The 23,200-nt window shown below is 38.4% G+C and overlaps 1 protein-coding gene across 2 annotated transcripts in view; it reads right to left on the bottom strand.

Annotated features, from left to right (window-relative positions):
- Positions 1-23,200, bottom strand: part of SFMBT2 (Scm like with four mbt domains 2) — a 300,526-nt gene that overhangs the window by 90,474 nt on the left and 186,852 nt on the right. For both annotated transcript variants that reach the window (XM_027838774.1, XM_027838773.1), the window contains exons 8-10: positions 17,801-17,902; positions 14,123-14,270; positions 7,125-7,207 (exon numbers count right to left, since the gene is read on the bottom strand). In XM_027838774.1, coding sequence (XP_027694575.1) covers positions 7,125-7,207; positions 14,123-14,270; positions 17,801-17,902 — 333 coding nt within the window. The remainder of the gene's footprint in view (positions 1-7,124; positions 7,208-14,122; positions 14,271-17,800; positions 17,903-23,200) is intronic.

Here is a 23,200-nt window from a genome sequence, read left to right as displayed (position 1 = left end):
TCTGACCTTAGACACTGACTAGCTGTGTGACCCTGGGCAAGTCACTTAACCCTGTTTGCCTCAGTTTCCCCATCTGTAAAATGGGCTGGAGAAGGCAATGGCAAACCCCTCCAGTATGTTTGCCAGGAAAACCCCAAATGGGGTCATGAAGAGTTGGACACAACTGAACAACAACAACAAACTTCTTAGCTTAATATTTGAGGATAGGAGTAAGGACAGGGCCTGGATCTATAACGTCTCCATCATGAAGCATCTTTCTCTATGAATGGAGCCTGGCACCTTCATAACTTGTGATCTTAGAAAGCAGTCTAGGGCACTGAGACGCTTAAGTGACTCATCTGTGGTGTGTCAGAGTAGGACCTGAACCCAGCTCTTCCTGACTCAGACATCAGTTATTTCCATCACATCATGTTGCCTCTCAACATCACCTGAAGATAACTTATAATACTCTGAATGGCATGTCATTCATAGACAAGAGTAATGACACTTCACAAACTAATCAGTTGTTCTCATCACCCTCTGTCAGATGAGCATATTAACCCCATCATTAACCCCATTTTACTATGAGAAAACACATGGTACTAAGACACTTGAAAAAGGTCCCAAAGTATAACCTGATTTTCCAGAATCAAGGTCCAAAAAGATTGTAGGCAGATATTACAAGTACTACCACAAGTACTGGCTAAACACAAATGAGATTTTTCCTTTTATAGTCCTTGAGCATGGTCTGTGTGCTCATGGCAGACACTAAGGGCATCAGTGGATAAAATCCACACCTAATTCCCAAACTTCACTCCTCTCGTGGATCTACTCCTGACTCTACGGACATCTCTCTCCATCATGCTCAGCAGCCTTCTCACCCTGGAAGATCCTTCCGCTCTTGTGATCTCCTCTTCTGAATACCAAGATCCTCCCCAACTCCTAAAACGGAAGTTCTTCCAGAACTCCAGTCCCCCTGGTCTTCAGCTCCCTCTTATGTGTTATCTTCCCTCATAGAACGGAAGATCTTTGAAGGCAAGAATCATCTTTCTCTCCGATTATATTTGTATTCTTAGCACTTAGCATAGTGCCTGGTACATAACATGTGTTTAAGAAATACTCACCATTAATGAACAATTTCAGTGTCATTCCTGGACTAACTTTTAAAAAAAATACCTGGTAATGAGAAACATAATTGATTCTTTCTGAAGTCTATTTTATGTAAAGATAATTAAGTGAGATTTCATAAAGATGGCTAACCTCACTGTGAGTGAACTTTAAAATTGCTTTTGCTGTTATATTCAGGATAATGGTACTGATCCTTCTACACTCTTTTGGCTGGTATCATTTGTGGCCAACGAAGTATTTTTGCAGACTTTAGGTGACAGTTTAAAGGTTTATATAATGAAGAAATGATCCATAATTAATTTGTCCATACAGGATTCAAACCCAAGACCCTAGCCTTATTATCTAGATATGTACTAAAAAAACTGAGCTATCTGGCCACATACAGCACCTAGTATACCCAAGCAACCTTCTACCCAAGTACTAATTAGCTCTGACTGTATTTAATTTCTTACATTAAACAGGATAGATAATTCACAAAACAAAATTAGTATCCAGATAACAGAGTCGCTCTGTCTTTCTCTAATGCCATTCTATTTTTCTCTCGCTCCACTTTGATTGCTATTAACAAATCCTATCACTACTTCGGCATGCACATATTTACCCAAAGAATATTTAGCCCAATAAATTATATGGATATTAGAATATTTGAGAAAAATATACCTATCTGGTATTGTATGCCCACAATACAACTGTGAAGTAATGATATGGAATTGTCATGTGTGTCAAAGAAATCAGTCTCATTACTTTGTAATACCTCTGTGGGTCATTCAATTAAAGTCAAATACAGTCTTTAAGCTGAAAAAAATGAAATATACTTCTATGTAAGTGGAATGGCAAGTTATCTGCATCTATTTACACCCAAATCAATTTGTTCCATACTATTATTATTCTTTATGAAGTATGACTCCAACACATTCCCTGTTCTTCTTAGTGACTGGCCCGCACATTGGGCGCTGAGCTTCTTTCAGAACACCTGACCAGTTGCTTACTAACCCTCTCAGTAAGTGAGTTACACTGCTTTCTATCGTATTTAACGGGGAGAAACTAAAATCACACAACCTACTTTCAGTTCAACTCAACTCACTGCTTGAGGCTAATTTGTAAAGGATCAATAACAAAACAGTTACCTGTGAGTTTATTTTACTAAGCATTTGGCGGTGTTGATCCATTTCATAACTGCCTACAATTGTTAAACATCCCCAGGGAAATGGCGGCATGCATGCACTTCCACATGAGATCTGCTGTGCTACATTGGAGATGTGTGATTAAAAAACGAATTTAGAATAAGCATTCCATCAAATTCTATCAAGCGCTTGTAGCGAGCTGACAAATTCAACAACTTGCCAGTTAATGCAAGGCATATGCCAATAGGCAGATTATAATCCTGACTATTAAATAAATTGAGAGCCAGAAAACAAAGGGGACCATTTTTGTATTAAGCCTTCTCCTAATGAATACACAGCAACAACAAAATAATTAAAGCCAATTTCATCTTCAGAGAATATCTGTCAAGGTTCAACAGCTGGCAGGTGATGGGGGCCATGTATGAGCCCCTCTATTTTAAAGTTTTACTAACAATGGGAGGAGCCAAGGCAGATACAGAGTCACAGAGGACTGCAAAGACGAGAAAACTAAGAAAACATTTAAAGTCAGGGATGACGCTTGGCTCCTAAAAACAGATATTAGGTAAAGATGTTCAGAATTTCTCCTTAAGCCCAAAAAGGCTGATAAGGAAACATCTCCCTTAGCAGGGAAAATATTACAAGAAGAAACATATCAGGGAGTTCTCTATGGCTCCTCAGGTACAATGGAAGAACCTAGAAGCCTATTACTTCTAAAATAAAATAAAAACTTCTATTTGCTATTTCAATGTCTTTACAACTTAGCCCCTTCCTATCTTTCCAGTCTTTAAGAGAGTATTTCTTTTAGACACGTTCTACAATACACAGATTCTGGCCTACTGGCGTCCCTCACACAAGACAATCCAGTGTCCATCTCTGTGTCTTTGTTCTGGCTGTCCCCCATGCCTGGTATATTCATCTTCCTCTTCACTTCTGCCTTTAAGATTACCCAACTTCCTTCAAGCCTACCTCGCAGGAGGTCTGCTCCCTTCTTGCCTCCATCTGCTAGTGCCTCCCCCCTCTAAGCAAAGGTTGTTCTCCCCCTACCCCAATTCCTCGGGGTTGGTTCTTACTCTTGCACCTCATTTGTAAAAGATAATTACTCTTTTAGGTATACTTGAATGGTGTTACTTTTTGAAGTCATATCATACTCAGGTCTACCCCAATCTTTTTTATAAGTTACCCAATTACTAGTAATGATCTGAGACATAGGTTTTACATTTTTCATACATAAAAGGTCAATATCCTCTACTTATTTAGTCCCTTGGAATTGGTCATTGGTAAGCACCTTATGTTTCTCTTGGCTCTTTATGTTAAATCTTCTATTGAGTTTAGGGTTTTTTTCTTTGTTTTGTTTTGTTTTTTAAACAAAGACCTGAAAGTCTGACAGTTGATCAAATGTCCATTTTTTTTTTCATTCAGAATTATGCTTAGCTTTGCTGGGTATGATATTTTGGGCTGGGAGCCCAGTTCTTTTGCTTTTCAATACACAATGTTCCAAGACCTGAGATCTTTTAGTGTTGCCACTGCTAGGCCTTGTGTGATTTTAATTGTGGTACTACCATATATAAATTGTTTTTTTCTTGTTGCGATCTGGGGGTTTTGAAATTTGACTATAATATTCCTGTGAGTTTTCCTCTTTCAGGTAGTGATGGATAGATTTTTTTTTTTCTATTTCTACTTTCCCCTCTTATTCTAATGCTTCAGGACAATTTTCTTTAATTATTTCTTGTATTATTTTATCAAGATTCTTTTTTTGATCAGAACTTTCAGGTAGTCCAATTATTTTTATGTCTTCTCTTTTTGATCTGTTCTCTAAATCCGTTGTTTTTCTTATGAGATGTTTCACATTCTCTTCTATTTTTTTATTCTCTCTATATTTATTTTTTAATTTCTTCATCTTATAACTTCACTGGCTTCCCCTTGCCCAATTCTGATTTTCAAGGAGTCATTTTCTTCCTTAAGATCTGGATCTCCTTTTTCTAATTAGTTGGCTTTCTTTCCATAATCTTCTTGTTTTTCTTGTACTGTTTTAGTTTTCTTTTCAGTTTTTCCTCAGTCTCTCTCATTTGATTTTTAAAGTCTTTTTTAAGTTCTTCAATGAGTTCTTTTTGGGCAGGTGACCATTTGACATTACTCTTCGGGGCAGAAGAGGGTTTCTTTGCTTCTATATCGTCCTCTGAAGACAAACCCCAATCTTCTCTATTCCCATAACAGCTCTCTATGGTTGGATTCTTTCCCCTTTGCCTGTGCATTTTTTTTTGGTAATAATTTAGTTTTTATAATCATTTCTAGTCCTGGGGAATGGGGGATGGTGCTTATTAAACCAGGGATTTTTAACTGAGGGTCCGTGGACTTTTAAAAACATTTTTATATATTTCAACAAAAATGGTTTTCTTTGTAATCCTATGTGTTTTGTTTTCAACATTTATAAACATTATTCTGAGAAGGCGTCCATAGGCTGTCAAAGGGATCTATGACACAAAAAGAACCCTGCTGCTCTGTATTTATGTTGCATGGACTAATTTATATATGTTGTCTCCCCCATTAGAATGGAAGCCCTTTGATGGCAGGAATTGTATTTACTTGTTCTTTGTATCCCAAGTGCTTGGCAGGGGTACCTGGAACATAGTAAGCACTTAATGAATGCTACTTTGATTGACTGCCCTCCAGGACCAAGCAGAGAAAACTGAATCCCTTTATCATCTACCATCCCTTTAAATACTCCAAGGCAAATATTATGTCCCTTGGAGTCTTTCCTACTGTAGACTAGAGAGCCCCAGTTCCTTCAGTTGATCCGTACATGCTATGATCTTGAAGCTGTTCACCATACTTGTTGGGCACTTTTGGGTTCTAAGCCCCTTGAGGGCAGGGACTGTCTTTTGCCTCTTTGTATCCCCAGTGCCTATTACAGTGCCTGGCACACAGTAGGTGCTTAACAAATATTTATGAACCTACTGTCTCCTTAGGACATGTCAGGTTTATCAATGTTCTTCTTAAAATGGTATCTGACTAAATGCAATACTTCAGGTACGGTCTGACCTATGATGAAAATGCTGGGATTGTCATCTACCTTGAACACTATACACCTCTCATAATCATGTGAGCTTTTTTGACTGCCAACTCATAATGTTGACTCATTCCAAGCCTGGAACACAATAAAATCTCAATTCAACAGCTGAGGAAACTGAGGTCCAATGAGATTAAGATACTAAATTCAATTCAACAATTATTTATTAAGAATCTACTATAATAAGGTACTATCGACTAATAATGGTTTAATTTTTAACGTTAAGGGACATAAAGTTTCCTTTATTTTTTTATCAGTTTTCTTGTCTATAGAAGAAAGGTGATCCTCAAGGTCCCTCTGCCTAAATGCTAGGATCTGATAATGTTTTACAAACTCTAGGATGTGAACCATGACGACGACGATGACGACAATTATGATGTCTGAGGACACTGTTTTCTGAGATGAACTCAATGGACAGGCAGAGAGCACTACACTTGGCACCAGGAGGGTTAACTCCTCAGATATTTCCTAATTGTGCAAGGTCACTTAATTTCTCAGAGCTTCATTTTCTTCACCCATAAAAAGGGGATATGTAGAGTAGCCACTTTACAAAGTTGAGAGGAAACCCAAACTCTGAAGTGTTCTGTGTGAGAAATTGCTGATGTTCTTCTTGAACCGTGACTGGTAAAAGAAAACAAGCCCAACATGGCTCAAGCCCCAACAAGGGAGATGAAAAAAGAGGTTGGGGAAAAAATAGGGTCCGTTTCAGCTTCGTTAAGTGGGAAGATCACTGACAGCTAGGTGTCACAGGGGAGTCTTGGAGAGTCAAGAAGACTGAAGTTCAAATGCAGCCTCAGATATTAGCTGTATACCCTTGGGTGAGTCACTTAACCTTTATTTGCCCTGGTTTCCTCAACTGTAAAATGGGGATAATAACAGCACCTACCTCTCAGAGTTAATGTAAGGATCAAATAAGATAATACTTGTAAAACACTTGACACAGTGCCTGGCACATAGTAAGTATTACATAAATGTTTACTCCTTTCCCTTCTTGGAATCAGAGGACCTGGATTTCAATTTTGTCTCTATTTACTCTTTGTGACCTCAGGCAAGTCACTTAAATTTGGGAGGAGGGGTGGGCCTAGTTTTGCTATTTGCAAAAGGAGGAGACTGGCTGAACCAGATGACTCCTAAGGCCCTTTCAAGCTCCAAGTGGATGACCCAGGTTCTTTCCATTAATACCCGGAAGTCAAAATGAGTAACTGCTACAAACTATTTAAGGCAGGCAATCACACAGTGTGTAAAATAAGGTGTTCTTATATGTAATTATGGTTACTTTATGTGCCATAAAACCCCAATGACTAGACCAGTAAGATCCACTTGAAACAGGTGGCTGCTCATAATAAGCTAGTTAAGAACAAAATATAGAGGAATAAGCCAATTAAAGGTCTTTGAATAACCTCATACTAAAGCACATACATGTGTTTAAGGGGGTCTTAAGAACATGCTTTAAGAACGGTACGTTGGGAGTGACAGAGTTCAGTTATTTGTAACACTCCTAGGATAGCATTTAAGGATCACAGGCAACTAGGTCAGAGACTCGATTCAAAAACTCCAAAGCTTTTATGGTATGACAACATAATGATATATCCTGTCCTTGTACATTATTGTGGCTCTATAGAAAAACTCATAAACAGACCTCCAGATTCATGAGGTCTTAAGGACAGCGCCGACATTGAGGATATTTACACACAAAAGATAATCCTTCAAGTTTTAATACGTGCAGTGAGAGAGGGAAAAAGAAAATAATACGTCAGCCAGCGAAAAGAGCATTAACACTGGACAACAATCTTGCTTAATTCACAGTTAACAAATAACACACTTACATTTCTGAAACAGAAATGAGGCGCGGCCTCAGCGCCGTGTTGTTTCTGATAATCTGCCCAGTCGAAGTCCTGGCCAGTATAACCTGCGCGGAACAAAACAGATAAAAAATAGCACTTGTTAAGCCAAACTAGAGATAGTCGAGTAGTTTGTTGACACTTCCATTGCTGAATGGATAAGAGATACAGAACCAGCCCTGATAGGTAGATTAATTTCAATAGGTAGATTAATTTCAATCAATCAAAGCATAAACATTTATTAAGCACCTACTAGGTGCCAGGCACTGTGCTAAGCACTGGAGATACAAAAAGACGTAAAATCCCTACCCTCAAGGAGCTTATAACCTAATGGAGGAGACAGCATGCAAACAAATATATACAAAGCAAGCTATATGAAGGATAAATAGGAAATAATTAAAAGAGGAAAGGCACTGTTATTAAGAAGGGTTAGGGAAGGCTTTCAGTAGAAGATGGGATTTTAATTGGCACTTAAAAGAAGCCAGGGAGGTCAGCAGTTAGAACATTCCAGGTATGAATGACAGCCAGAGAAAATGCTCAGAGCTGAGAGATAGAACGTCTTGTTCACAGAACAACCAGGAGGATGGTGTCACTGGACTGAACAGCAAGTGTTGGAAGTAAGCTGTAAGATTAGAAATACAGGAAGGCGGGGGTAGGCTGATTGCACTTGAGGTCAAATAGTACTGCCTATGTTTGCAGTAGCATTGGCTGATGGGGCAGGCTTATATAGGAATGAATAGCTGAGAGAAACCAGTATCTGGTGCATAGTCCATTAATTTTAAATTTTTTCTTAAAAGAAAACAATTAAGAAGTTAGAATACATCAACTTCCTTTTCCTTTAAAAGCAGTGATTCCCCAGTTAAAATCAAGGTCAAAATTCAAACCCTGAAGTGTATTTGTAACCATTTAACTGCTACACCCTCCAAACTGTCCCAAGTTAATAGAGAAAAGGTTAACTCCTTTAACACCTCCTCTTACCCTGTTTTTTCTCTTGACCTACATGGTCCATAGCCTGATGCCTTTACAGGTATCTCTGACTTTCTTAAAGGAAAATGAAGCCCTTCTATTTACAGCTTGGTCTCAAGCTGCCTCACTTTACAGTTTCTCTCTCTTGTTGACTGGTTCTTCCATTTTACAATCTGGCTCCTTAAAAGGACCAAACCCATTTTTCTTCCACTAATAAAAGTTTTTCTTTTCTTTTCTTTTCGTTTTTTTTTTTTTGAGGTTGTTTTGATTTCTTTGTGAGCTTCTATAATCATCGGACTTTGGAGACTGCCTTCTCAGGTCAAAACACTTATGTTTACAAAAACAGAGCAAACAGGTCAAGCTGAGGTGGTAGCATTGTGGGATAGGAAGAACACCGTTCTTAGAGTGAGAAGATCAAGCTCTAAGTCTTCAATCTGCTACTAACTAGCTGGAAGACCTTAGAAAATTAAACTTTCTTAGCTTTAATTTCCTCATCTATAAAACAGAGGAAGTTCAGATAACTGATGGTCTGAAGGACCCTCGTAGGCCTAATGGTCCTAATGTAAAATGATAAATTGATTTCCTTTGCCTGGCTTAGCAGAACACTTGCTTTTTCCTTTGTGTAGGGTTCATCCCCTTCTTTCTTCATGAGAAAAAAAGAAAAATGGGTAAGAGGCCACTCTAGCCTAGCATACTTCTACACTATCACCCTCTAAGGTCAGTATGAAGGATGTGTAATGTACAGAAATGTGAGTTACTATTACGGTTCCCTGGGATCTTCTGGTTAAGAAGTCATTTATTTCTTAGACTCAAGGATGAAGACAATAATGAATTCTTAAAAGTCCAACTGGTGGCTTCTGTTTTTATACCACAGAGATGTGTCAATATCTCCCAAACCTAACACCAACATCACACATACCCCCAGCAAAAGAAAAAAATACACATAATTAAGCAAAACCAACACACACACACACACACAACCATTATTAGACAGCATATGCAAGATGTTAACATAAATAACATTCTACACCCACAGTCCCCATCTCCCTTTCAAGAGGAGGGAAGCGTGTTTCATCTGGAGAAGCCATTTTCTAGAGATGGAAGAACCTATAAACTTGATGGCAAAAAAATAACAACAAATAATTACAGTATTTATTATCATCCCTAAAAGGCAAAGTATGAGAATTCCCTTAAACATAAAGATCTTTGAAACTGATAGGCTTAGTGTTTTAACAGACCAATTAGCTAACTTTAGATAAGAAGCATTTTAATTCAGGTTCCACTATTCATAAGGCAAGGATTGTAAAGCCCCCAGGAAATGAGTGCTATTTGTGCAAAGAATAAATGGCCTACAGAAAAATGAAAATCTGAGCATGTAAATTATCCAGAAAAATTAAGAGTCCACAACCTGAATTCAGCTAGGCCACCTTATCTCTTTCTTTCTTTCTGTATTTTTTTGGGAGGCAACTGAGGTTAAGTTACTTGCCCAGGGTCACATAGCTAGTAGGTGTCTGAGGTCACATTTGAACCCTGGCCCTTCTCCCTCAGAGTCAAGCTCTATCCACCTATCCACCTAGCTGCCCTGAGCCACCTTACTTCTTAACCCCAGTTTTCCTTATTCTCTGAATCACCTTCATTTGGACGCTTTGACCTCCTGCTTTATTTCTGCCATGACTACCCTATCCACGTCTGGAGTTACTTGAATCTGGGTCTCTTTTATGGATTTTTTCTGAAGCCAGGTCCTCCTCCCCCACACGTCTGCTTGGGCTTCTGTCTTCCCATACTAGCTATGAGGGTTACAACTAGAAGCTGAGCTAGCTCACAAGACCGCTAGAATAAACCCTGGTGCCTTAATACTTCAATTAATATAAAATCATGGAATGTTTAACTTAAAAATAAGATTGTAACAAAGAAAAATATCAAGAAACCTTCAATGTCTTATATAGCTTGTCTCTGTTATGGGTACAACTGCAATGATGTTCATTTTTTATTAAGTAACTTCAGAAAAGGTACAGGAGTCAAGTATCGCCCCCCCCGCCCAACATCTGGACATGAAATGATTCACAATAATAACTTAAGCTCTCAAAACAATAATCTTCCCGGGGGTCTTAATGCAATTCTTTCTCTACCAAGCTTTACCTATTTTTCCTTGGATACATTTGATCCCACAATTTGATATAATCTGAGGCCTCTGAAAACAACTACCTTTTCTAAGAACCAATTTCTCTTCCTTCCATCCATGTACATACTGTATCCCATCCCCCTTGTAAGTTCGTTGAAAAAAAAAAAGGACTCTTTCTAATTTTAACCCAGAAACTTGGTGCTTAATAAATGTTTTTTATTACCACTGAACTGAATTGTAAAAAGCTAGGTTTCCATTCTATCCCTTTTGCCTAGAATCCTATCATGCCTACTTCATCAGGGAGTCTCGGAGTCATGGAATTATTCAAGTTGGAAGGAACCTCGAGTGATTATTTGGTGCAGCCTCTCACTGGCATTGGCAGCTCATTACCATGCCCCAGGAACAATGTCGTTTCCTTGTGCTGCACCACCTGCTTAGACTTCTCCTTCCTCCTCAAGGGACCTCAAGTCACTTCATCTCTTTAAATTCCTCTTCCTCTAGGCTTGATAATGAGCTCTTTTTGTAAAGCAGTTTTGTGACAGCTCCTGGAGAACTGCTATATAAAAACAAATTGCTGTGGATTGTATTATAAAGAGACAGGGGTCAATTACCCTCATTAATCAACAAAGACAGAACAAGAAGTAACAAGGCTTAACTGAAGTAGGAAAATGTGTTTAAAACCCTGTAGAATAAAAAAAAAAGCATGGGGAAAAACTTCAGAACTATTAGAATTTGCAATAAGCAGTCAGGGGAGCCTGTTAAACCACAGTGGCTTCAGCCAAGACTGATTGATCAGGATGCAGTTCTGATTGGCACAGGTCCAAAGGGGATAAAACAGATCATCCATTTCCTTACTGCCAAAAATAAATTGACATCAGACAGTTCCACAATTTTGTTACCTATATCTTGGAGAGCACTCAAATTATTCAAAAGATGAAATATTGATTCAGTAACTACTATGCATTCAGTACTGCGGTAAACACCATAGCGGATACCAAAAAATAGCAGTAATAATAACGATGTAGAGGGGGAAAGAAAACACACTAGGTTGATAGTTATAGAACCTGGATTCACATTCTCGAGCCACTATTTGCTACCTGTGTGGCGTGGGTCAAATCTTTTAACCTCCCATGAGAATGAGTTGGACAACTCCTTGATGTTTTGAAGTGGGAATCACATTACTGTAAGATTTTTTCAGTCATGTTTTACTCCACCAAATTAAGTGATAAAATATATATATATATATACACACACACACTCACATACACACACTATATACATATAATATATACATGTGTGTATATGTATATATGTATATGTGTGTATATACACAAATAAACATACACATAAAATACATATATATACATACATATATATACACACACACATATATATATATATACACACACACACACATATACATACATATATATGTATGTACCAACAAGTAACAAACATTATGGGATCCTAAGTAAACAGCTATTGATATTCTCTTTCTTTCTCCCCAGCAATGGAGTCAAGTGATTTGCCCAGGATCACACAGCTAGTAAGTATCCGAGGCTGAATTTGAACTCAGATCTTCTTGACTCCAAGGCCAGTACTTTATCCACTGTGCCACCTAGCTGCCCCTTTTGATGTTCTTTTAAGTAACAATAAGGTCCAAGATTTTTTTCCACAGCTTTGGCCTCTTGCCCTACCTCTACCTTTCTGTATTTTGTGAATCAATCCCTCAATTACAATTTGTCAATCGATTCTTCAATTCCTTACAACTGTGTCATCACTCCCAGAACTGATCTCCTCTATAAACACTAAATCTATTCCAGTTGTTTTCTTGTTTTTTTTTTTGTTATCTTCAAATCATCTGAAAATTGGGTCAAAGTATGAGACTCTACTCTCCTTGATGGTGAAAAAAGTTTGGTATAAAAATTTTTGTGGATCTTTATAGACCATCAAAATCTTCAAGATCCTTAGCATTCCTTCCATCTACTCTGCTGCCATCAAATACAGATGCCCAGAGGGGCTCATGAACTGTAGTAATTACATAGGACTGAAAGAATTCATCACCAAGTGGCATGCCTAGTGATATAAGCATCTCTGTTCTTAACTAGACTGGTCATCAGAAAACAGGATTATCTATTGCAGGAGCATATTCAAAAGCCTTTCTTCCACATGCCCTAAGACCCAGTGACACTCACATTCTTACTGTTCCCCACAAAAGACACTCACCTCCCAACTCTGTATTTTCACTGTGCCCGGAACACTCTTCACATCTGCAATCTGGTTTTCTTCAAAAAATCAGCCACAATCCCACCTTCTACAAGAAGCCTCCCCCCAGCTCTCTTTAATCTTTGCGCCTTTCCTCTGAGATTAGCTCTACTTTGTCCTACCAACTGTTTATCCAGAGTTGTTTGTATCTGTCTCCCTAACTAGACCATGAGCTCTTTGAAAGTAAGGACTGTCTTTTGTCTTTCTTTGTATCCCCAGCACTTAGTACAGAGCCTGGCACATAATAAGCACTCAGTAAATGCTCGTTGACTTCTCTGCATGGCAGAATCTGCCTGAGCTTGTCTTCAAGAACTCAGGATTACTTCCACAGTGTAATGAGGTATTGCGGTACCATGAGAAAGGAGAGTGAATGATAAAAAATGTGATAATAGGAAAAACAGTCTAGCAGTGATCTGCAAGATGAATGGTAGGAGGAAAGGCCTAGAGTCATGAAGATGAACCAGAGACATTCAAAATTCCAAATGTTTAGGAAGAGAACCTAGTCTCAGCTGTGTGACCCTGGCCAAGTCACTTAACCCCGATTGCCTCAACAACAACAACAACAACAACAACAAAAAGAGAGAGAGAGAGAGAGAGAGAGAGAGAGAGAGAACACCTAGTATAAGGGAACAGCAGTAGGAATGGTAAATCAGGAAGGATCTATTGCCAATAATCATGGATTCACTTTGGATTTAATGCCCAAATCCAATGAATTCTCAAAGCTAAACCATTACCATTGTGACGAAGAGGGACAGAAGATAAAGAAGCCACTCTTGCCATATACGTTCTGGGACTAGCAGCCTCAGTAACTATATGTCTATCATCTGCAAAATTACCATAGACTTTCTTCTCCCCCTAATCTAATTAACTGAATACTTGATAAACTGATTCTCTACTTGTTCTATGCCTTGCTAACTTCCTCTGGCTATTTTTAACCAAGAGAAATACTTAGGTAGGATATGAGAGATGTCTTCAAATATTCAAAAGAAGAATTGAATTAACTCTTTTAAACTACTTCTAAGAGCAACTGAGAATTTACTTAACCAAGAATGAGAAAAGAAAAATAGACACACACAGAGAGAGACACATACACACACACACAAACACTCTCTTAATTAACATTTTCTTGCAATAAAACATAATGGTTCAAAACAGTTAATTCAATCATTCCTTCCCTCTTCTCCCTCCACTCCCTCTGTCCAGATAAGGAATCATACCTTTACCTGTGGGTGCTCTGCCCAAAGGAATATAAATTTTGATATCTGAAACCTCAAGATATCTGGGGGTTTCCTATCCTTCTGAACTATATCTTGCCATTGGACCCAGATGGCTCCAGAAGAGAAAGTGAAGCTGGTGACCTTACACAGCCCTCCCTCACTTAAATCTAATTCATTTGCAAGTCATGACATCACCTTCCTGGTGTCATGGTCCTTTTCCAGAAACGAAGGACAAACAACACACTACCACCTCTCTTATGGCTCCCTGCATTTACTTTGGCAACTTCTGACAGTTCCTGTTCAGCCATTATTCACATAAGCAAAGGCATTATTTCATTGTGGATCAAACAAAACCAAAATCAAACCACCCACCACATATCCCAAATCAAAGCAAGATGTCAATGAATACAAACCCTTGGGTGGTGTGAGGTTGACTCCATTTTTAAGGCACCACTGTACAGGTAAAATCCCTAAAGAATCTGCATGGCACAGCATTGAGATTTGTTTAGCTTCTGGTCTCAAGTCATCAATAGTCACTTGCAAATAATGATTGTTAAAAACCTAAAGGTAAAAAAAAGAAGTCAAATGTTAGTCTTATGTTACTGAATCCTTAGACACTAAAATACTGGCACATTGCTATGCACAGGAAGCCAATGAATGTCTCTTGATAGGAATGATTTAATCAGAAATTATTATCTTCCATGGGTGTCACTGAATTGTTCTAGTTGTCAAAGAAAGTAGAGATGGTCATCATGACTTTTTTTCAAAGAGAAGATTTAAAAGTACCTGATAATTTTTTAAAAGATAGGTAAAGACAAAAAAAATAAAAGGAAAATCCTACATAAATAAAAGAACCTGGGGTGGGAAAGAACATCAACAGAATAGGGTAAATTAAGAAAAACATAGAAGCAACTCACTTACAAGTGATCTGAAGGAAAACTAAGATTGACACAGAAAGATCTGTCACTTGGTCAGCTAACAAGCCTTACTACGTGCCAGGCATTGTGCTAAATTCCAGGAATACGAAGAAATGAAGCCCCCGGCCACACGGAGCTCCCATTGTCATGGCAGAGACAAGAGGACAAACAACTGGACTTATGTATAAAACACAGCAGAAAGTGGAGTTAATCTCAGTGGTGTTAATCTAGCAGTGTCTTGTAGAAAGCGGGACTTAAGCTAAGTCTTAGAGGTAGCCAGGGAAGCTGGGAGGCAGAGGCTGGGATTCCAGCCATGGGGGCCCACCACTAGGAAAGAACAACAGAAAAAAGAGTAAGAGGGGAGAAAAGGAATAGTAGAATGAAGAGAAAGAGATGAGGCCAATGCATACAAGCAGGACAAAACGGTCACATGGCAGAGCTGTCCCAATGCTGGAAAGCATGAAAGATTAAGAGAAAAGAAGAGTCAAATGAGGCCAAAAGGTTAGCAGTAAACTTTCCCCAACTTGTCAGGAGGGCAGTGAACAAAGATCTCCTATTCTGAACTACAAAAGTCACCTGACTGAGGAGGTGAATTCCTGACCAAGGTATGCTACTGAGAACCATCATGTACACAATGCCTTTGGGGATCAGCTGACTAGTCCCACAATTATGTGGCATTCTTCAGGTAATATCAGTAAAAATAAATGTAATAATAATTCTATTGCTAAACAATGCCGCTAGAATTTTACATAGCTATCAAGAGTTCTCAAGAGGCCAGCTAGCCCATTTCCTTGCATCCCATGTATATTACACACATGTCACAGAACCACAGAGCACCACCATCTAGTTCAACAAACCCTTATTTCCCAGAGAAAGAAACTGAGGCCTAGAGAGAATAAGTGCCTTTGTCCAAGGTCACACAGACTACTGGTAGTAGAGTCAGGATGAGAAGCTAGGATTGTGAACTCCCATTCCACGTTCTTTCTACTATACCACGATGATGTTATTTAGAACCACAAGGAAATGCTCCCTTTAATGCTCCAACTGGGTGCTTTATTAAAAGTTCCAGTTCATGCCGGTCTGCATTCGCCTCTATTCATTACACTGTTATTTTTTTTCTTTTTAAACAATTTTCCTCAAAAGAATAGCCTTGAACAAAAAAAAAATTAAATTATGGTCGTCATAACAACACGGTTTATGCAATACTGGATAGGGCAATATTCTAAAACATTTCCTAAAACTAAGAGGAAATGTATACTTGTAATGCTCCTGATACATAAGAAAATTCTGGCAATTTATGATACTTCTTTACTGAAAGATGAGTCTTGAATAAACACATGATAATTACTCATAATAATTTTGCGCACTGAGAACATAAAATACTTGAGAAGTATGATTATGAGGGGCAAAATGTTAAGTAGGATGACTAACTTTTTTTTAATCTTTGACACAAGGAAACTATACAAAGGAATAATGGGATGATAAAGAAAACAATTAAAATATTAAGGCAAACTTGCTCCAAATAGGATTGATTAATGAAGAAAAATATTCCCACAAGTAAAACCCCCAAAAGAAATATTTCCAGGAATAAAAAGGATTCAGAAACATGTACAGACACAAAGCTATAACAATTAGAATTAGAATGTCACTTCCATTTTTACTCTGCAACTATGATTTAACTTCATACATAATAATGAACACTAAGCCCAAAAAAGTGGGACAAAGGTGGAATCTTTGGTGCTTCAAAGCTATCCCTAAAAGCTGTAATCCCATTTTGTTATCCTTTAAGTACCAGGTGAAGGTGACATTGCAAAAATAGTTGTCTTTTAAGACAACTTGATAAATAATACAAATAAACCTGCAGCTGGCAATACTGTGGCAACTGTTGCTGGAAAGAAGGGAGACTGGCCAGGCTCCAACAAGCTATCATTCTTCAGTATTTGGAAAGAAATAAGCTAACCCTAAAAGAAACACAGTATGAAGGCCTCCAGATGGTGAAGTGGTCCAGGATATGAAAGGGGAAGTTTAAAAAAAAAAAACTTACATACCTTGGATTATCATTCCTAAATACTATTTAATTTCTAAAGTCTGAATCATCCTTCTCCTTCCTTTTCCTCCCTACACACAAAAAAAAAAAGGCCTATCTTCTACAATATTTGTAGTTATCTGGGGACATAAAAACTGAATGGAGACAGATGGGAATGATTAGTGGCTCCTAGAAAGCTACTATTACTATTAGAAAGCAAAAAAACTCCTAGAGAAGAAAAGGTTAAAAATATGAACTTTAGAGCCATGGGCCTAGTTAAAATGACCAGAGGGCAATTACCTGAAATATTTCTTGCTTCAATACCTCAAGGTTCAATAATTTTATCTCAGTGGATACTGCCTACATCAGCACACATCCCAACCCCCATATGCCTTAGCAGACAGGTCTTTGAGATTTGTTGGGGCTGAAAAATTCATCACCCTGCAGCCAATATGTTGATGAGTCTATCCTAATTTAGCTAGGCTGTTCCTCAGGCGACAGACTGACAGAGTGAGTTGCTAGGCCCCTTCTTGAAGCCCTTCCAAACTGGTAGGCTCTGCCAGAACTTGCTGGCAATAGCCTCCAAGAACACATGGTCACCTCCACACCATGATGAAGTATCAAGGCAGCAGTTTGGTGGAGGTACCCAAATCATATAAACTAAAGAAAAAAAAGAAGAAAAAGAAAAACAACAACCATATCCAAGCCATTACCAGGTAACAAACAAATTAATACTAAGGTGATAATATGTGACGCTTATCTACAAGCATAAAGGCTATGCATGAAGGTCATGGAATTTTATATTTGATCCTGAAGGTAATAGGAATCCATGATGTAATGTTGGGTTATGATCGTTTCTCCAAGCTCAAAGACATTATTACCTTCAACACCTTTGCCTCATCCCAAGTAAGATGGGAAGGAGCCGTATCACCCTTCCCACTTTATACATAAACCATCTGATGGGATTTACCCGAGACTACTCAAAGAATCTCTAGCCAAACTAGAAATAGTACCAGACTGTGAAGTAGTAAATCTATGTTTGTGTCTGCTAGATGGGCCCTTCTGCCTCTCCATGTGCAAAAAAACATTCTGGAGGCCTGACTTCGAGGTTGAACCACTTATTTAATCCCCTTTTCAGGGGGGCTCACCTTAGTCACTGATGCAGGACAGATTTTAAAGGGCTCACTCATATCCACTGCCTCCAGTTTCATACCAACTGTGAAGAAATGGCTTCGTACATCCGCATGATCCTGTTAAGCAGGGGAGAAAGAAAGTGAATGCAATATAGTGCTGAAAATTAACTCAGAGACTGTCAGGATAATATTCTCAAACATTTTATTTGGCAACAACTGAAATCTGCCTGAAATAATTAACTCTCCTGGCTTCAAATTTCTAATTATGGCAACATACAGCAACTTTGATTATGTTCTGCAGGCTAATAGCTTTTTTCCAGGAATTTGGAGGAGGAGGAGGAAGGGGTTTGTCCAAAGCAATCTTTGGATTTAAAAAGAATAAAGAACAAATGCACATAATACTGTTTTCCTCCTAATAGGCAGGAAATGCTGTTAATTAAAATACAGTCCAGTTATGCTAATAATAGTAATAAGAATAACAGCAACTCTTTACATTTATATAGCCCTTAAGGTTTATAAAACACTTTCCTTACCACACTGTGAGGTAGGTAAAAGCAATCATTCTTTTTAAAGGCAGAAGCAGTGACATGGTTGAATTAAATGATCTTTTCTAATGCAGATCACAACTATCCTAGAGCATGGGTTCTTAACCAAGTTAAAAAAAATTTGATAACTGCATTTTCTATGTAACTGTTTTCCTTTGTGTCCTATGTGTTTTATTTTATGCATTTAAAAACACTATTCTAAGAAGGGGTCCACAGGCTATGCCATACTGACAAAGGATCCACGACAAAAGTTAAGAACATCTGCTCTAGTGATTATCTTATGGATAACATAGTTTTTCTCTGCCTTCTGTCACTAAATGTATCTTATTCCCCAATCAATCAATAAACACTTATCAAACACCTATACTGTAGAGATGTATGCATATAAAAATTGCTAATAGCTGCATGAACAATCAAGACTTCACCTCTACTACGTAAGTTCATACATTTCTTCTTGTTTACTACTGGGATGCCAGATTTATAACCCCCTCATCACAATCCCCTTCAGAGTTTTGCTGCCTTCTCAAGGAAACAAATTCCAACATTCACTTTAGTCATATGGCTATAGATACTGCTGGCTAGAAGCTTGAAACTAGGATTTATCTTTCTGAGATGAAGGCCACCTCATCACTCACAGGCTATATAAATAGAGGTGGATAAATGGATATATTTACAGCCTAATCCATAGGAAATAATGGCCAGAGATAAATTCTGGCATTTCAAAATACTTACTTTAGTCGAGCATGAAGCACACACACTTATATGGGGATCTGTTTCCATTTTTCCTCAAACTAAAACTAGTCTAATTAATTTAGCTTTGCTAATATAAGCCTGACTACAACCTACAGAGTCAACCAAATGTAGGACAGTAAAGCACAGGCATCTACTGTGGATAATACCTGATTAAGCAGATTTCTACAGACAATACCCACAGGGAGGCTGGAGGGATCCAGAGGTCACCAAATTTAGGAATTGATGATCCGGTATCACCTCTAGCAGAGTATTACCACCCAATATCAGACCCTTCACCATTTCACTCCTCTCCTAAGAGCAACAAATTATAAACACCCTAATGGCAACAGATACCATTTTTCTCCTCAATCTTCTTGCCCCATGTATCCCCCTAGAACTGTCTGGCACAAGGAAATTACTCCACAGATTGCTGTTTAACTAGACCAATCAACAAGCATTAAGTGCTTACTATGTACCAGGCACTAAGGACTGAAGAATACAAAGACAAAAGTGAGACAAACAGCCATGGCCCCCAAAGAGTTTATATTTCCATGTCAACAAAACCACACAAAGAAAAATGAACACACACAAACACACACACACACACACCAAAGTCACAATTTATAAAAACTTTAATTAAATTTAATTACACAGTTTACATTTCATTGGCATGGCAAAGTGATACTACCTAATAGTAAGAACCAGTCTACTTTTCAAAAATCATTAGAAAAAGGTGGCTCAGAAAAGAAAGATAGAAGAAAAGAGAAATAATAATAAACATTAATATAGTACTGTGCACCAGGCACTGTGCTAAGTGCTTTATAAATATTTCATTTGGTCCTCACAACAACCCTGTGAGGTAGGTACTACTACTGCCCTTCTTTTACAGTTGAGGAAACTGAGGCAAGAAGAGGTTAAGTGACTGGCCCAAGATCATACAAGCGATCCCACAAGCTAGCAAATGTCTGAGGCCAGTTCTGAACTTGGGTTTTCCTGATTCCAAGCCCAATACCCTATTCACTGCACTACCTAGCTGGTACTGAGGATGATTTAGGAATATTAACATAAAACTTAAAACGAAGGTTACTAGTTGGTAGACAAGTAATGCCTCATTAACTAGGCACAGATTCAATCACCAAGAACTTATTAATGGCCTACTATCTACTAGGTACTAGAGACACAAAGAGCAAAAAAAGAGATTACATTCTATTGGGGAGGTGAGGGGGAACATATACATATCTAAGATTACACAAAGGGAAGGCAGCAGTGTGTTCCAGGCATGGGAAACAGCCAAGGGAGACAGGAGATCAAACTTCATGTCTAAGGAACAGCACTCCCCCAAAAAAGGGCAATTTGGCTGGAACAGGAAGGGGAATAACAAGTACAGTTTTCCCGTCCACATCAAGACTTTCCCCATTGCAGTTTCAATATATCATAGTCGGCATGAGAAATTAAATGGGAATTTTGGGGGAGTTTTGCAGAAGCTGCAGATGACGCATGAAGGCCAGCAGACAACACAGAAAAAAGTTTAGAAACTCAGAATGCATAAAATATATGTACGATATTGCACAATATCATTATATTTTATCTTTTAATACCATGACAATTCAGATTTCTTCTCTGATATGAAGGGAAGGCAAAAATTGTACACAGATTTTCCAGATTGCAGGGGGTGCCATGCTCTAACCTCCATGATGTGGAAGGCATAACTGTAATAAAGACAGAAAGGTAGGCAAGAGCCAGATTGTAAAGGACTTTACAGAGAAATTTGTATTTTACCCTCGAGGTAATAAGGGACCACCAGAATTCACTGAGCAGAGGATTGGCACGATCACTCCTCTGCTTCAGGAACATCATTCTGGAAGCTAAGGAGAGGATAAGCTGGAAGAGAGACGTGAGGCAAGCAATGCAACTCGGGGGCTACTGAGATAGTGCAGGTGAGAAGTGCGGAGGCCCTGAACTAGGCCATGGTCACCAGAGCTGTTGGGAGTCTGTCCTAGCAGTAAGCAGAGTAGGCATCAGACCTGTACTAACAGACTGTCAGTACAGGCCTCGCGACTGACTGTGGACCAATCTAGTTCTGTTCAGAGAGGCTTTTCCCCAGGCTGGTGCACGGTGATGAATTTTCTCTCCAGGGCAGCTCTTCATCTATTAATCATGGAAGGTTTGCAATCTGCGTCAATGGAGGGAGCAGGGATAAAATTACAGATTGTGAATGACGCATTCTAGTCTGTCAACAGGCAGTCAACAGCACTGAAGTGCTTACTTATTATACATAAGTGGATCTTCCAAATTACAGAGATTTATGGATTTTTTTAAGCACCAAAACCTTGATTTTAAATATTTTTGATGGAAATTTTTTGAAATTGCAATACACATATCCTCACACTTTCTAAAAAGAGACTATGATGCTAAATATAATTTAAACCTAATGAATTGGGGTCATCATTGTGATGTTGTGATAGGGATGGATGGAAGAACGAGATTTGTGATTTCATTATAGTACATGTTTCCTCCCCCCCTTAGAATGTTAGCTTCTTTCTCCCTTTATTTGCATCCCCCTGTCATTTAAAACTGTGCCTTACACATAGTAATAAGAAGGAGGTCAGGACCTAGAATTTAACTTGTATAGGGAATTCCCATGTGAGAAAATCACCTATCAATCTAGGTCGGCACCTTCTCTGCAAGGTGTAGTTCCAGAACAGAGAAGTGTTGCAGTGAATCACACAGTTAGGATGTGTCAGAGGTGGGACTCAGGTCTTACAGGCTTTGGGTCTGGCTTTCTATCCATTTACTGATTAGTATACTTTAATACTAATGGTGTTAGCTAGGTGGCTGGGCCTAGAGTCAGGAAGACCCAAGTTCAGGTCCCGTATCTCAGATGCTTACTAGTTGTGTGACCCTGGACAAGTTACTTAACCTTTTGCCTCAGTTTCCTCATCTGTAAAATGAGCTGGAGAAGGAAACGAAAAACCACTCCACTATATTTACCATGAAAACCCCACATGGTGTCACGCAGAGTCAGACACGACTGAAATAACTGAAAAATAACAAAAATAATTCTAATAGAATATTTTAACAGTGCAATGTTTTCTAATACACATTTACCTGCTCTCTCAACCGAATGATGAAACTGATTTAAATTACATTGTTCATGACCTATTTGCTTACATTCTAGTTTCACCTTGCCTGCCTCATTCTGGCCCAGAATGCTAGATAGGAGTTTTTAAACCAGACTAGTCAAACCAGAACTACTCAACTGATTTTAGACTTCAGATCTACTTTACCACAGGATCATGGATTTTGAGCTGAAAGGGAGCTTAGAAGTCATCCTGTCTACCACCACCAACCCCATTTTGCAGATGAGGAAAGCAAGGCCCAGAAATATTAAGTGACTTGCCTGGGATCACAAAGTTAGCAAGTGGAACAGTCAGGATTAGGACCCAAGTACCCTTACACCAAATCCATGCCTATTTGAAAGATACTATGCAAGGCCTACACTAGGTTTCCCCCACTCCCTATAGTTCTGTTTTTCATCCTGTGTTGCCAATCTCATCCTGATCCTGTAACAACATGTTAGGAATACTTAGCATCTGCTGTGCTGTCTTATTTTAACACCCATTTGTCTGGTAGAGGGCTTCTCTTTTGGAATAAATTACATCAATTTATAGAAAAATACTTCCTTAGAGGCCTTTCTGACTTCTGTGTTTATTCCATACAGTTATAGCTGTGGCTATATTCCACATGGTAGATGTTACTGGATGTAAACTTCAAGGTAAAGGTGCTGTTAACAGTGTTATTTATTCTTCTTCAGCTTAGTAGTTCATGAAAGGCTTCTAGGTTAAGAAAAGACTACGTTCCTGCGTAAGTCACACAATCTCTCACTGCACCCTTAATTCAGTCATTTAACTTCTTTGTTTCTCTTTTCATCTATGAAAATGACCATATAACTCATTCAGCATATGAGCCCAGGATGTGAAATGCTGATTAAAATGATAGTACTGTGCATTTAAAAAATAATAAGAAATTCAATTCAATAGTAATACTGGGTACTATCTCACATAAGTGGGTTTTTTTTTCAAATAAATTTTTATTAATTTCTTATGTTTTTATACAATAAACATTTTTTTCTGGGTAA

Source organism: Vombatus ursinus, unplaced genomic scaffold (genome assembly GCF_900497805.2).
Source record: "Vombatus ursinus unplaced genomic scaffold, bare-nosed wombat genome assembly UNPS02014830.1, whole genome shotgun sequence".
NCBI lineage: Eukaryota > Metazoa > Chordata > Mammalia > Diprotodontia > Vombatidae > Vombatus > Vombatus ursinus.
The sequence above is the reverse complement of the archived record's forward strand: the minus strand, read 5'-3'. Positions and strand labels throughout refer to the sequence as shown.